Here is a 15,925-nt window from a genome sequence, read left to right as displayed (position 1 = left end):
GGTTTGTTTCCAAACATTTGAAATCGCCTTCGCACGTGTAACGACATGACCTCTACAGCGTCCTGTATTTTCGTTGCCTAGTAACGATTCAAACAACCATACTAATACCTGTATCTCTGAGATAACGTTAGTTGCGGGTTTTAGTCACGCAGAACCTTGATTAAAATCATGGACGGGCTTAAACAGTTAAACGAAGAAGCTTTGCAAGACCTCTACGCGTGGATAGACAAGATACCGCTCTCCAGACCCAAACGGAATATTACTAGAGATTTTAGCGATGGAGGTATTTCATTCCTTCAAAAAACAAATTAAACCCGCTAACCTAGCTAATTAACTATGTATGATGTTTGTTGACATTTTTTAGAAGTGTTGCCCTGCATTTGACTAGATAAATATATTTAGAATAGATTAAAGGAATATAATAAGAATACTTGTTTTACTTATAACAATTTAATTAGCTATATAGTATTTTACTCAGTTCAGTATTGTCAGTGAGTATTTGAACGGTTTCCATAAGCAGTTATGGCCGCAGAAGTAGTGAAGCATTTCTTCCCTAAACTGGTGGATCTGCACAACTACACGGCCGCGCATTCCACGCAACAGAAGCTGAGTAACTGGAGCACCCTGAACAGGCAAGTATATTTATTTGTTCTCCACGCAGAGAGTAATGCAAACACCGCATTGCTTATCAGACCCCTGAGTGTCTTGACACATTCCCTGGAGGATTGCAGGAATGTGACATGACACCTCAGCAACAACACTGGGATCTCCAGTTGAACTTTTAACACTGGCTGGTTCTAAAAGTGAGTTGCCTACCGAGACAGCATATCTGGGCATCATATGTAGAGCTAGAGGGGGAATAGACAGCAGTTTTCCTATTAAGTGTGGAGTGCTTTTTAAGATAGATGGATGCACTTTATTGGGCTTCAAAATCTCGACACCTGTTTACTGCCATTATAAAGATTGAAAGAGCCGCCTTAGTCAAAGAATTAATTCTGTAAAGATGAACATCCTTCCGCGTTATCTTTATTTATTTCAAGAAATTTCTTCAAAACAATGTTCTGAATTGGATAAGATAATTTCCAGATATATTTGGCAAGGGAAAAAACCCAGGATTAAATTTAAAACATTACAGCTCACAACAGAGGAAGGTGGTATGGCATTGTCTCATTTTAGGAACTATTTTCATTCAGCCCAAAGTAAACCTTTAATTAACATATGTAATCCAAAATATCATGCTAGGTGGAAAGATATTGAACTTTCAATAATAAATGACCCCCCAATTCAGGCACTATTAACACATAATTACTTGGGAAGATTTATAGATAAGGTGCAAAATCTATGGATTAAAGCCCAGTTTAAAAAAAATGTATATGATAAGAGAAGAATATAAACTGAACCACAAATAATTCAATGGTGTGCTTATGATCCTGAATTCAAACCTAATAGAATGGATCATAGATTCAAGTGTTGGATCTCAAAGGGAATAACAACATTCTATTCCCTTACAGAAAAGGGACACCTAAAAGATTTAGAAAACTTAAAGAAAGAACATTGCCTTGAGAAATCAGATTTTTATAGATACCTCCAAATACGTCATCATTTTGAACATAATATTAAAAATTAAACGGACTTAGATGACCCAATATTGAGAATATTCATGGGTGCCTACCAGAACGATTTAAATAAGGGTGATATATCTAGATTTTATAAAGGCCTCAGAACAAAAGTATATAATTCCATGGAGTATATTAAAGAAAAATGGGAAAAAGAAGGTAATTTGTCAATATCAAAGGAGGAGTGGCTTGAGATGTGTAAATTCCCCTGGAAATGCACTTATTCTCATACAGTACAGACCAAAAGTTTGGACACACCTTCTCATTCAAAGAGTTTTTTTTTATTTTCATGACTATGAAAATTGTAGATTCACACTGAAGGCATCAAAACTATGAATTAACACATGTGGAATTATATATTGAATTATATACATTACAAAAAAAGTGTGAAACAACTGAAAATATGTCATATTCTAGGTTCTTCATAATAGCCACCTTTTGCTTTGATTACTGCTTTGCTCACTCTTGGCATTCTCTTGATGAGCTTCAAGAGGTAGTCACCTGAAATGGTCTTCCAACAGTCTTGAAGGAGTTCCCAGAGAGATGCTTAGCACTTGTTGGCCCTTTTGCCTTCAGTCTGCGGTCCAGCTCACCCTTAAACCATCTCGATTGGGTTCAGGTCCGGTGACTGTGGAGGCCAGGTCATCTGGCGCAGCACCCCATCACTCTCCTTCTTGGTCAAATAGCCCTTGATGCCTTCAGTGTGACTCTACAATTTTCATAGTCATGAAAATAAAGAAAACTCTTTGAATGGGAAGGTGTGTCCAAACTTTTGGTCTGTACTGTATATGGCAGGAGTTCGAGTGGAAGTGGCTTGTCCGATTTTTTATTACCCCGAAACAGAAAGCACATATTGAAGGGGGACACACCAAATGTTGGAGACAGTGTGGGATTCAGGAAGCCAGTCACTGGCACATATTCTGGGAGTGCCCAGTGATAAAACCTTTCTGGGCAGAGCTTCATAAAGCATTACAAAAACATTCTTAACACTACCATTCCCTTGAACTTTTCCACAATGTTTTTAGGAAATGTGTATTTAAAGGCAAGATGGCAGGATGAATATCTATTTGGCATTTTAACATCTGCTGGTAAAAAAAGTATTAACAAGGTGTTGGTTGCTTCCTGAACCCCCCACAAATACGAACGTGGATGGACATAGTAAATGATATATATGTTATGGAAAGAATCACTTTTTCCCTCCGTCTTCAGAAAAATATGTTCATTAAATTCTGGTCCAAGTTGGTGAAATATGTAAGGCCGTTATAACCAGACTTTGTGGAGGTATGGAGCAAATTACTCTTTAAATTAAGAATGTCATTGTAATCTTCCCTGTAACTCTTCCCTATTACAAATTGGAAACTATAGAGTGATTTCTTCCATATTCTCTACCATGGACTAAGAACTCATAATTAACACCCTCAACATATATTTGGAACATTTACTATACATTTGCCCTCACCCAAGTTGTAAAACATTTGCTATTATTGTTATTATTTTATTGTTATTATTGTTATAATTATTAGGTTTTTGTATGTGTAATTTTGTTTGTTTTTATATGTTTTAGTTTACTGTTGTATTATGTTAAAAGAGACAATTGAACAGTAAGAAAATGCAACTACTTCTTGAATTGAAATAAATGATGTTGTCTATGTTGCTGCACCAAAATAAAAAAAATGATTGGAAGAGCCAGGACATTTTTTTTATGTAACTCAGATCAGATTCCTGTCTTTTATGTTTGTCTAGAATTGGATAACAAACAACTCCTTCATGTTCTAATTTCAGAAAAGTTTTCTCTAAGCTGAATTTCCATGTACCCGAGGAGACGATGAAAAAAATTGTAGTCAGCACAGCGGGCTGCATCGAACTAGTCCTTTGCTCTCTGAGAGAGAAGATAGAGGAAAAACAAGCAGGAAAACAATTAGATGGCACTCAGGTGGGTCTGTGTGCGTATTTGCATTTGCATTGCTACAGGATCTTTCTTGTCATACCACTTCCTCTTTCTTTATAATGGTTGAATGAACAGTAGTCTAACCCTGACTTAATCTTTTTTATAGGACTTGGAATATTACAGTACTATAAATGGACAACCCAGATCAGGTAAATACTGTAAAACAGAAATGTGGATTTAGCTTCCCATTGTTTATAAGCTACAGTAGGGCAATGAAGGTCATCTTTAATGAGGCCATGACCCAGTAGCGGCTGGGGGAGAGCCTGGTGAAGACCCACTGGGCTGTGGTCTGCTGGAGAAGAAGACGCATTGACTCTGGCTTTGAGTCTAGGTTTATTAAAGGGATAGTTCACCCAAAAATGAAAATAACTCCATGATTTACTCACACTCAAGCCATCCTAAGAGTATATGACTTTCCTTTCTTCTGTCACACAAATACAATCGTATTTATATTTAAAAAAGTGTTGAGCGAGTGGTGTTCCAGTGATGACGTAGGCGTAAACTCTGGTGAGAAGTGAACACGGAAGCGCAGTAAAAGAGCAAAACAAAACACTGATCACATATTAGAAGTACAAAATAAGGATTTGTAAAGAAAAAATGTCGGATGATTTCAATATAACCCAAAAGTAGACTAGTTTTCCTTTGCTTTGAACAAAACTTGGTTCTCGTGAGACTATGATATTCTCACTGGAGCGTATGCTACGCCTATGTTATCTGCTGGAATGCCTCTTACTTGTATGCGTTTACAACAGTTAGCGGAGGCTAGAAATTGTGGTTTTTAAAGGGGGGGTGAAATGCTCGTTTTCACTCAATATCCTGTTAATCTTGAGTACATATAGAGTAGTACTGTATCCTTCATAAATCCAAAAAGTCTTTAGTTTTATTATATTCATAAGAGAAAGATAGTCTGTACCGATTTTTCCCAGAAAAACACGACCGGCTGCAGGCGTGACGTGTGGGCGGAGCTAAAGAATCATGAGCGCGAATAGGCTTTTGCGTTGAGAGCATGTGGAAGCTGTGACATTACCGTGAGGGAAAACCCATCATCCAAAACAAACCATGGCTAACAGTCAGATTCAGCCGTTTATTTATGATCCAGAATCAGATCCAGAGGCTGAAACTGAACGAAAGCAGCAGCAGCAACGACTCGCTCCGAGCGGCGCTCGAACCCGGGTCTTCGGCATGGGAGGGGACGCACTAACAAGGAGGCAGAGATATTTGAAGCAGTTTTACTCACCGCCTGCGGTTCCAACACACGATCGTGACCCTTTTTCGTTGGGATTGCATCATCCTTAAGAAATAAACGATACGCAAATCCGTCGTCAAACTGGGCCTTGTTTGTAGAACAAGCATCTTCGAAATGCAGGGAACAAACAAAAACACTTGCACAACTCCGTTGATGCTCTGTAAAAATAAACTCCATCCACTGGTCCCTTAATGCTGTTTTTTTTTTTTGGTAATCTGTGCAGGGTTGTCTTGCCCTGGCAACCAAAAACACACTCCTTTTGTGACATTTCGCGATGCTCTCGCTCTGATCAGTGAAGTCTGTTGTGCTCTCAGTGCTCTGCTATACGGGAGCGTGCGCTCTTCCGGCAGAAGTGCCCTCAGGACCCATATAAGGAAATTCCGCTCCATCTAACGTCACACAGAGCCATACTCGAAAAAAACTTTCCGAAACTTGTGACAAACCGGAAGGAGTATTTTGGGAACAAAAATACTCCTTCAAACGTACAACTTAATTTTTGAAACTTTGTCCATGTTTAGCATGGGAATCCAACTCTAACAGTGTAAAAAACTCAGTATGCATGAAATAGCATTTCACCCCCCCTTTAAAGTTCTAAATATTGGATATTTTTCTCAAACAAATGCATCGATTCACTTCAGAAGGCCTTTATTAATCCCCTGGAGCCATGTGGAGTACTTTTTATAATAGATGAATGCACTTTATTGGACTTCAAAATCTCAAAACCCATTCACTACCATTAGAAAGCTTGGAAGACATTTTTTATATAACTCTGATTGTTAGTAAATTATGACAGTTTTTGGGAGGTAAACCGTCTCTTTCAGCTTGTGTGTTTTCTTTTTAAAATGTCATTTTAAAATGAAAATGATCCTCGTCTACACTTGCGTTTTCACTGCGTTTCAGAAATGATCTCAGTCCACACAACTGAAAAAACTCATGTCACATGACTATTCATGCAGATGCAACAATGAGCATGATGTTATTATTTACATGATCATCAATGATACGCAGAGTGAATGTTGGCAGCCACTACAACATTTCTCAGTTTTAGTCCATTTACACTGAAACGCAACCCCAGAGTTTTCAAAACTAAAAAGGGGTCTGCAGCGTTTTGGAAAGTCTCAGTTTTCGAGGGTCGAAATCACCGGAGTAGTGTAAACAACAGGCATAACTTTAGCAAACGTTATGTGTTTTAAAACAAAAAATGCACTAGTGTAAACATAGCCTTTGACATGTACAGTAGACACAAAGACAAAGATCTACATCATTACTGGTACAAAACATAAACACAATTGACACATCATCTTTACACAGGAAGGAAATGAATGAATCTAATTTTGAACAGCTTTTATTACATACTCAAAATGATTCACAGTGCTAGCATCAATAACTACCCACACAAATGAAATCAGAAGAAGAAGATAGTAGCCATGTAGCAGAATTCCCACAGCATAACAACTGTTGTCTGTCAAGGGTGAAGATATAAACTAGATTTGTGATGGCTGTCTCCTCATATGAATTTGTGGTGATTCTTGTTAATGCTAGTAAGAATGGTAATATAATTAAACTGCCTAGTCAGCTCATCAGCTGTATCTGAATTCTTGGAAATGTGACACCATTAGATTTTAAGGAAGCTTAGTATTCATGAGATCTGTGGTCAAAGATAGACTGATTGTCACAGTACTCAGAAAACACTGCCCTTGCCTCAATTACTGTAACCTAAAATAGCAAATTAAGTGTTGCAAGTATAAAGGATGCCCTTTTATGTACAAAGAGGATGAGTTTCCTTTGTGTGTTCTGATGGTCATTTGATGGTCTTTTGATGGTCATTTGAGGTTTTGTGTCACACCTTCTGGTTAGTTCACGCAAAAGCAACATTCCTGTCATCATTTACTCACTTTATATGCTATATGATTTTATTTCTTCTCGGGGATACAAAAGAAGATATTTTGAAGAATGTTTCAACTGCTTTTGCCCATACAATGAACAAAACCCCAATGGATCGCACAAAATGTCATTGTTTGGACAAAAAAATAAAATGCACATTAAAAATCAATGGCTTCATCCAAAAGCTAAGGCAGCTGACTTTTTACCTTGATGCCTTTATCAGGCTATGACATTGCTTGCAATGTTTGCGCATAAAGGTATCTCCTGAAAAAGACCTCTTTACCACCAACCACCATTTTGTGTGCTTCTGTTAAAATTTTAGCTTGAACTGTTTTTCTCTATGCATATTAATATAGACTTACAAAAGCTGTGTTTGAAAAAAAAAAAATGCACTGCATTTTCAGCACTCTTAACATTACATAGAAGGGGTCCAGATAGGTAATTTCTTTCCATTTCCCATACCTTTACTCTCCATTTCCCATACCTCACCATCATGAAATCTTAATTGTGACATAATTTGGTTTCAGGTCCAACTCCCTCTTTTCGTGATAGAAAAGGTCTCGCGTCCATCAACTCATTCACCAGATAGCCCTTATCACTTCCAACAGGCTCAAATTTGGCTAAAAGCCCTTTTCACCCATAGAAAACACAAGCAAACAGTAGATTATTGAGTCTATTATGAGACCAGAGAGGCTAGATGGTTTCTGATATATCATGTTATTGAAGTGCAGAGCATTTCTATTAAGGAAACAGGAGTCCTGTGCTTTTTACTTTTATTTTCCCTGTATAGGTGATGTTCAATTTTAACTTGTTATTTTATGTGTTAATGGAATGTTTATAAGGTGAAGCACAGCTGGTGTTGATGATTCAGAGCTCAGAGCCAAATAAAACACTCCCGCCTCTGTAGTCACAGTCTGGTACCGTCAATGCTCTTTTTTGACCTTATTGTGTTTAATGGGTTCAAATGGAGTCTAATTAGTTTAGCCTTCCTGGCTAAGCAATTCTCATGAGCTTAAACATCTTAAAGTATGGGGGAGTACCACTTAGCTAGAGGAAATTGATTCAGGTTATCGTGAGGGTAAAGTCTCAGTGCCCAAACTTAGCCTGGAGGGATCCTGAATGCACTGTCGCTGTCGCCTAAGACACATTTGTACATTAGCATGTTTACCTGTCTGTGAAAGCCATTTGTTTGAAAATTATTACAATATATATTTTTTAAATCTTTCTCTGTTTGCCCAACTTTCTGATATTTCTGATTCTAGTTATTGAGGCCACTCACACCAATCCAGCCACTGTGAAGAAGATAGGCAATGTAAGGTAAAGAGTGATTAATTGTGATGTGAAATGAACTTTCTGAGGTTCATGAAGTCTTTTATGTAGGCCTATGGAAAAAAATATACATTTTTAATGGACTTTTTGAAAATCTTGTGTAGTCCTGCTGTAGCCTTGGGACCAAATGTGGATCCAGCTGTCCGTTTGCTCTTGGAGGAAAAGGAGCAAGCCATTTTGGCTTTACAGGAGACTGTTGAGGTAAGGTTTTGATGCTAAAATACTTTTTCCTTTAACAATTTAACATGCAGAGACAAATTTATTGGTTGAGTTCCCATAAAGTGTAAGCACCGTTGCTATCTGATGTTTTCTGCATTGCATTTCAGTCATTCAGTATTCAGTCATTATTTTTACAATTTCAAAACACTGCACCTTTAAAGTTGGCATGAAATTAAATCTTCTGTTTTATAAATGCATTGTTATTTATCTTATTGTGAACAATTCTTCAATGCATGTTATTTTGTATTATTTTGTAATAATACAAAAATACAATTCTTTTGTAGTAAAACAAAATATCAACACTCAAATCTTTTTTGTGAAACGACAGCCTTCTCTCATGGATGAATGCCGGATATTTCCAATCATTTAGTCCATTTAGAGTAAATCTCCTGCAAGCTTGCATTAATCTACATCAACAACAATCAATAGTACCATGTCCCCATCCTACATCTTTTTTTTCTTATAATGTGTTACACTCGGATGTACATCACAATACAGAACAAATGCTCTGTTGATTCTTCTGTTTAATTGTGACTGTAATGTGCCTAAAAATTTGTATAAATTCATTCCAATTTTTTTTTTCTTTAGCATGAGATCTTTAAAAAATGCAGATGTTTTTTAAAAATGTGATTGTGAATGTGTTTAAAACCTTTAGCAAACAATGCCAGCTGGTGAGAGAGAGATGCATTTGTGTCACAAAAGGAAATTGGTCTTCCTGTGCTTTTCTTTCTGCAAATGGTCAAGGGTTGCGGGTCACATTCTCTGACATGTTTCCTGTTACTTTTGCAAATGTGGTTAAAAAAATTGCAAGGTTGTAAAATGAGTCACTGTGAGTTCAGCAGCTGTGATATTTGTCACTTGACGGTCAGTAAAACAATTTTAAGGTTCCAGTAATATATTTAGATGCTTGAAGATTAATCATTTGAACAGTTTGCATTTCAATTCAAAGAAAAAGATAATCAGAAACTGGTCTATTTTAACTGGTCTGCATCAAATAGTACTCAAAGTTTCTATGGAAGGAAATGCTACAGGATGATTGTGACAGAAAACTTTATTTTGTTATTTTGTGCCCCTGTAAAGCCCTTGGTTTGCATGTATTATACCATAAACTTAAAACCGCTGTTGAAAATCACATATCACATACAGTAAATATTTTACTTTTACAGATTTTACAGATTAAGGTAGACCGATTGGAGCATCTTGTGCATCTTAAGGATCTACGCATCGAGGACTTGACAAAGCACTTAGAGCGATATAAGGCACATAACTCATGATCTCATTATTAAAATACAGAGTCATCATCAGGAATTTTATTTCAGGAAGTACATACTATATGCACTTAAGAACCTTAATAAACTCTTACAGAGAGCTGGTCTATTGTCCATATGAAATCATCTAATTTTCCTCACCTGTTTTCTGACCTGTGATAGTTGACACTCTGAATAGAAGCACTGATGCCAATAATATATTATATCAGCTGAGACCATCTACAGCAGTGTATTCCTTACACTGGAGCCCACCTGACTTTGGCAGTAAAGTCTTTATTCCTGGGGACATTTCATCATTTCTGCGGATGGTTTAGTTTACACCGAACAGTAAATGCAATTACTATGATAGTGTTTTCATTTCATGTAGAATTATTGAATATTATATGTTATCAATTATTTTATCTTAGAACTTAATAAAAAAAATTAACAAATTAGTCTTCACTGTATTTTTTTTATATATCTGAGCATTCTACATTGTTCATAAGTCATCTGACTTCATTATTAGGTGTCATACGAATAAGATTTCATAAGAAAAGTATTGTGATCTGCCATGTTTGTGGTTGATGTGAGACTGAAAGTAGAGTTTGCATTTAAATGGAATTTATTCTGATGTCAGCGTCGAAACTGACTCATTCAGACAAAATTGTTGATGTCAAGTCGTAAACTTGCATATGCATGTCAGATTGTGTTGCTGACACAATATATATATTTTTAGACACAATTTATCAAGTGATTTTTTTCATTTTCACTCAGCCAGCTTTTCAAAAGATGTATAAAGGGCACTGAAAGGTCCAGTGAAGAAGGCTTGTCAGCCCGCCGCAGTTGCCCATGCCAGTGCAAGCAGTCATAGATTCACTTCCCCCCAAGTGTCTATCCAGTGTGTGCAAGGGTACTAACACGTAACATTCTCTATATTTTCCTGGGTGGCCGTAAACAGCTCCCTATTTTCACCTCAAGCTATTCTTTATCATAAAGTCATCAGAGGGGAGGCCTGTAATTTGGGGTTTTCCTTCGACATAGCAGATTTGGCTCCAGCAGGGTCACAGCAGCTCATCCTCTCTCATTTTTTTTTTTTTTTTTTTTGCCAGAAGAGTTCACAAAGACTTTTTGAAACAGTATTTGCAATCATTTTGTGTCTCTCATGAGAAATGTGTTTATGCTTACATCAACCCCATGAGGAAACCTCAGACCAAATGTAAACAGTTCTGAAGCAAAGCTGAGAACGGAAAAATCTTTCAGTCTACATGAAAGAGATTATGAATTACGAATGATTTCTTATAATTGACTGAATATATATCCTAAAAAATAGATATGTTTCATATGGAAAATAAATACAAGAAGCTGATAAGCGGAGTATTTCACATGTGTCCATAAAGTTCTCAGAGCCCCCTGATGACTCAAGCTGAACTCTTGCAAAGAGACTTTGGGGTTGGATCTTTGGGTGGTAATGCTGCATTAAAGCTCTCTGAGTCAGACTGAATTACAGTCAAAAGCATGCCTGAGCCCCTCAGCATGAAGACGACATTATGAAGCACATTGAGAATGTCTGAAACAGGAGTTTTTCTCATAAAGACAGAATGAGTGTGGTACTCCCGCTGTCTCTCTGGTCTATAACAATGTCTGACTTTAAAGACCATTTACAAAAGGACCAATCCAACAGAGAAAAAGTAAACTAAAGTCCTGCAGATACTCTTCTTCAGGCGGGCAGGTTGGAAAGGGCAGGGGTTCCATGATTGTTCAAAAGTCTTCAAATGAAAGCATTTACTTCACTACTCTCAGTTTCAAGTGTTTTAGTGCTTACACTTCAAAGAAATCTGGTCCTCAAATGTTTTATTTGTTTTTAGGTTGTATGTTTTTCCAGTTATTTTTAATTTGAAATATTCTGGGTTCAGAATATTCAAACACTGAGCTCATTCAAAAGGAACTGATTGATTATTGAATATTGATAACTTTATCAAACATTTATTAAAAATAAACAAGAATCAAAGTTGTGGTAAGGCACTTGCAATGAAAGTATACATTTTTTTGGAGAGTCAAAGCTTGTAATCTTATTAAAGCTAATTAATTCATAAATACATAAATATTATTCAAGATCCTATGTTGTTTAAATCAACTGGATATGACTTTGGTAGGAAAACATTTTTGTAGCACTAAAATAATGCTAATATGCTTATTGCTTATTGCTATATAGCCATACTATTGAAACAGTGAGTATTGTAATGTACAATATGTGTTAATGCAGAATATTCCTTTAAGAGCCTTGGATAATAGTACTGTAGGCCTTTAATCCTCAGACTTCACCGCTTTTTGGGGTTCAGCTGCAGAGACATTCAACCTAAGTGTTCATTATGGCAATTTATCAGCATTTGGAAGGTTGAGATCCTCACGTCAAGTAAAGACGTCTAAAATGGCATGACAATATTGTTGTTTTGTTTTGCACACAGTAAAAACAAACAAAACTTAATGCATGACACTACAGAGTAAATTCATAAAAATGTGATGGTACAGTTCCAGTGAAGAAAAAATACTTGTTTGCCAGAGTTTAGATGTAAGGGATAGCCTTGATTACTATCCCAGTACATCTGTTTCTGTTCAGACTAAGACATGACTGTCTGAAGCCTTTCTTTCTTTTATGTTGTTTAAATGACTCTTGGAAGATTAATGAGGGTCGAGTTCGTATAATGCAATGAAAACCACATGGTAATCAAACTGACTAAAAAATATCTAAGAAAACATTCTGTAAATAAAATATCAGGCATGTTTGTTGTGTTTTCCACCATACAGTCACTACATTTCTCATAGGATCACTGAGGATGGGAAAGAGATCCATGAAAGAAATTTGGAATTGATTTGCATGGATGCTTCCTTTGCATCGTCAGATGTTCACATAACACAATCTGTGAGCTCTATTGAACTTTTCGCCTGTGTAATCTGTAAACAAGCTGTCCGCTGTCATCAGAAACATGATTCATCAGTGAATATCTGTTAGACTAAATGATATGCATCCTGGATGATACAATAAAAACAAATACTTTACTGATTACTGTTCTAGACATGGCAGTTGCAGGATTGAAGATGGCCTAATTTAAGTTTCGTTAAGTTTAAAAGACGGTGTCAAAATGAACTAGTCCAGGAAAAAAATGATGACAAGCATGGGAACAATCTTGAAAAAGTTAAAAACAGAGTGAGAGATAAACTCAGATTTCAGCCAGGTATTATCAGAGAGAGATGTTAACCCTGTGACACACCCAGGGGTAAAACAAACCTCAAAGCATTGCCTCCAAATCTCCCCTCTTAAAAACAGACCTGCACTGAGTCCGGATGAATAAAGGGTTGTGCAAGCAGTAAGATAACTGTTCCTTCCCTTGGCAAGATAAGAGAACCCCACACATATGCACACCAACACTTGCCAAATGCCAGATACAAGTCAAAATTGTAGTACGGCCAAGCTGGATTTTCAGTAGTCATTATTCCAGTATCATGTGATCCCTCAGAAATCATTTTAATATTAGCAATATTTTCAGAATCACTGACCCATATAATTTATATAACAAAACTGCAATGTGCTTGTATTGCTTTTCTCATGCTTTTATCCAAAAAATAGATTTTGCTCAGATAGATATTTTATAAATAAAAGTTTTTAAGAAATTAAATCATTCTAAAATGTCCGTTGATGCAAAATAAACTATCAATATTACTATCAATATTAGAAACATTTGTGGTGCCTAATATTTTTGGTTGAAATCTTTTTTTTTTTTGTTACTGTTTGATGAATAGAAAGTTGAAAAGAACAACATATATATATATATATATATATATAAAATTGAAATATTATCTATTATGTTACTACATCATTTCATAACCAGTCAGAATTATTTCAAGTCACTATCTACAATTTGCTATATCTATTGTGTTAAAACCTCAACTTCATGTCATGTGTGGCAAAATCAGATTTGGGCATGTGGAAATCCCCTTAGAATGACCTGCATTATTGAGCTAATCAGAGGCTGAGAGAAGCCAGGCTTATCATCTATCATGTCCTAACAGAAGCAGCCTCATGACTCCTTGGTAAATTCCGGCAGCGCTACGTTTCAGTGGACGGAGAAGGGTGATGAGGCAGACTCAACACAAAACACAATTGTTCAGGCTGCTGCTCGTAATTTATAAATCTCATCATAGTTGTCATGGGAACAGGACTGTCTCTTACGCCAGAGTCCCTCCAAACCACTGCAAAACCTGGGCACTGCCCTTCCTGCAATGGTTGTAGACAGGACACAGATTTGCCATCAGCTCTACAAAAACAGAAAAAAAAAATAGCATTAGCATGTGTCCTGCTAGGATGATGGCCTAGTTTTCCTAGTAAAAATAAATAAAAGGGTTTACTGGATATTCCATCTAACAGTGCACATGTGGCTTATTTTCATTCCATTTAAATGAGCTATGGAAAGAAAAGTTGGCCACGGTTCCTGTGTAAGTGATGTATCCTCTGCATAAGTCATTTGGGAGTCATTAAAATCTTGTTCTCTTGTGAACATTGTTCAACATGTATTCAGATTCAGTTCTGTCTAGTTAATAAAAATGTCCATTTCACGAGTGAACATTGTTTAAATCAAATCATACTTAAGGATTATTAATGGAATCTGTTGGCCTGACAAAACAACCACAATCAAAAACTGTGCTCTTTTCACCTCGCACCTTTGGTTTTGGCGGAACCACTTCCTTCATCTCATTCATGAGTAGTGGAGGAAGGAAAGTGTGGTACATCCTGGATGCACAAGCACATTTTAACCTATACAAACTGATTTTCTGAACAAGACACTTCTGTTGAAGGAACACCATTCCCTTTATCAAACTTTATCAAAAGCCTTAATGCTAAATTCATCATTTTTCTGTATTAGGAACAGGAAATGTTCTGTGTCTGGGGATTGTCTGATGGTTGATATTTACTCAGGAGGTCCCCAGGCTTCAGTTCTCTCTTTAAGGTCAGCTGGTGACAAGGACCTTTTTGCCCACTTCCTGGAGTGACCGTTTCCTTCTTTTGTCCTTCTTCCATTCATGCACTGTTAGTAAATCTGAGTCCTGCATCAAAAAGTTGAATCAGGCTCATTTGTTACTTGGAGAGTTTTTAACATTTCCTGAACTTGGATAAATACCACTGACTGAGACACTGTGAATTTATTTCCCAAGCAAACCCAGATAAATGGGTCATAACTGCCCGTTTGTATTCATTAAATTATTTTTGAGAATAACTGTATGGCTATCAGATTATTCCCAATAAAGTCTGAAAAACATGACAAAGTTGTAAGATTAAAGACATACATTGAAGGAGCAATCAAAGCCACACCTGAAGACCTGAATATGTGAATAAGAGAGGCACCCTTAATACACTACTGTATTAGCATCATGGTGGCAAGCTTTGCATGCACTTGTGCATTAGATTGAAAAATGTGGTTCTTACATGCATAAGAAGTTTCTGTTCCTCATTTCTCATAAATGTATCCAATTGATATTAAACTAAACACACTTAATTCATGACACAATCTTTGTGAAACTTCCATATTAGGACATGATGGAGACTTCCTTAAAGTGCAAGACAAGAACAGTTTGATCATACAACTGCAACACCAAGAAAACAAGTCCTTTTATGGTATCAAAATAAGTTTTATTTAACAGAATTGAACAGTCAAAATTTAATAAATTTTGCATATAAAGGTTTTAAAATTAGGATCTTAAATTATGCTGACATTAAAAAAAGTGACATTCACAGAGTGTGTTTATTCGAGAGTCAATTTAATCAGCCATTAGAATCACAGGGATCTTATGAACAGAAAAATATTTGAGACTTGATTTTGAGACACTTAAACATACACCATAAAGGAAAAAAATTATTGTCAATTTAGGATGGAAGAAGCCTCTGGTTGTAGTGGGAACTAACTGTATCGAATGCTTGTCTCTTTAATGGAAAATATGTAGATGTAAATGTATGTGCTGTGACAGATTTACACAGACATGACCTTACATTTGATATCTGCTTAATATAGGGTATGAAAAAAAACTCCAGGTCATTCAAGTTAACACTCGGGTCTCTTTTCCTGAGAGATGGTACTAGTAGACACTATTCAAAGCCTTATTTGGATGATTTGATTAAACGTCAATTAATTGTTATTATTGGCATATGAAAGCAACTTAGGCAGACTTGGACACTTTTTACAAAATCTTTGAGTCACGTAGGTCTTTGTTGCCAATCTTTAGATTCTAAAAGATCACTGGCTTCCCCTACTGGCGATACTCTGCTGAAGTTTTTGAGGCTTCAGGAAATCATCACCTGGCTCTCAGCATGCAATAATAAGTAGTTAGAACGTCTGATCATTAATGCATTCACCCATTCATGCTAAAAAATAATACTGCTTAATAA

At 36.4% G+C, this 15,925-nt stretch overlaps 1 protein-coding gene across 1 annotated transcript; it reads left to right on the top strand.

The window, feature by feature from the left end:
* The first annotated feature begins 116 nt into the window (after positions 1–116).
* Positions 117–9,900, top strand: spef1 (sperm flagellar 1). Its single transcript, XM_052613085.1, has 7 exons — positions 117–283; positions 521–632; positions 3,399–3,549; positions 3,671–3,713; positions 7,957–8,011; positions 8,128–8,224; positions 9,409–9,900. The coding sequence occupies exons 1-7, from the start codon at positions 169–171 to the stop codon at positions 9,514–9,516; spliced, it is 681 nt and encodes a 226-aa protein (XP_052469045.1). The 5' UTR covers positions 117–168; the 3' UTR covers positions 9,517–9,900.
* The last annotated feature ends 6,025 nt before the right edge of the window (positions 9,901–15,925 follow it).

This window comes from Carassius gibelio, chromosome A13 (genome assembly GCF_023724105.1).
Source record: "Carassius gibelio isolate Cgi1373 ecotype wild population from Czech Republic chromosome A13, carGib1.2-hapl.c, whole genome shotgun sequence".
NCBI classification, from domain to species: Eukaryota; Metazoa; Chordata; class Actinopteri; order Cypriniformes; family Cyprinidae; genus Carassius; species Carassius gibelio.
This window is presented reverse-complemented; position numbering and strand designations above follow the sequence as displayed.

Excerpts from the sequence above, each read along its gene's own strand:
- spef1 (XM_052613085.1), top strand. The coding sequence starts at position 169 with ATGGACGGGCTTAAACAGTTAAACGAAGAAGCTTTGCAAGACCTCTAC. Across the intron at positions 633-3,398 it reads AACTGGAGCACCCTGAACAG|AAAAGTTTTCTCTAAGCTGA; the intron begins GCAAGTATATTT and ends TTCTAATTTCAG. Across the intron at positions 8,225-9,408 it reads CTTTACAGGAGACTGTTGAG|ATTTTACAGATTAAGGTAGA; the intron begins GTAAGGTTTTGA and ends TTACTTTTACAG.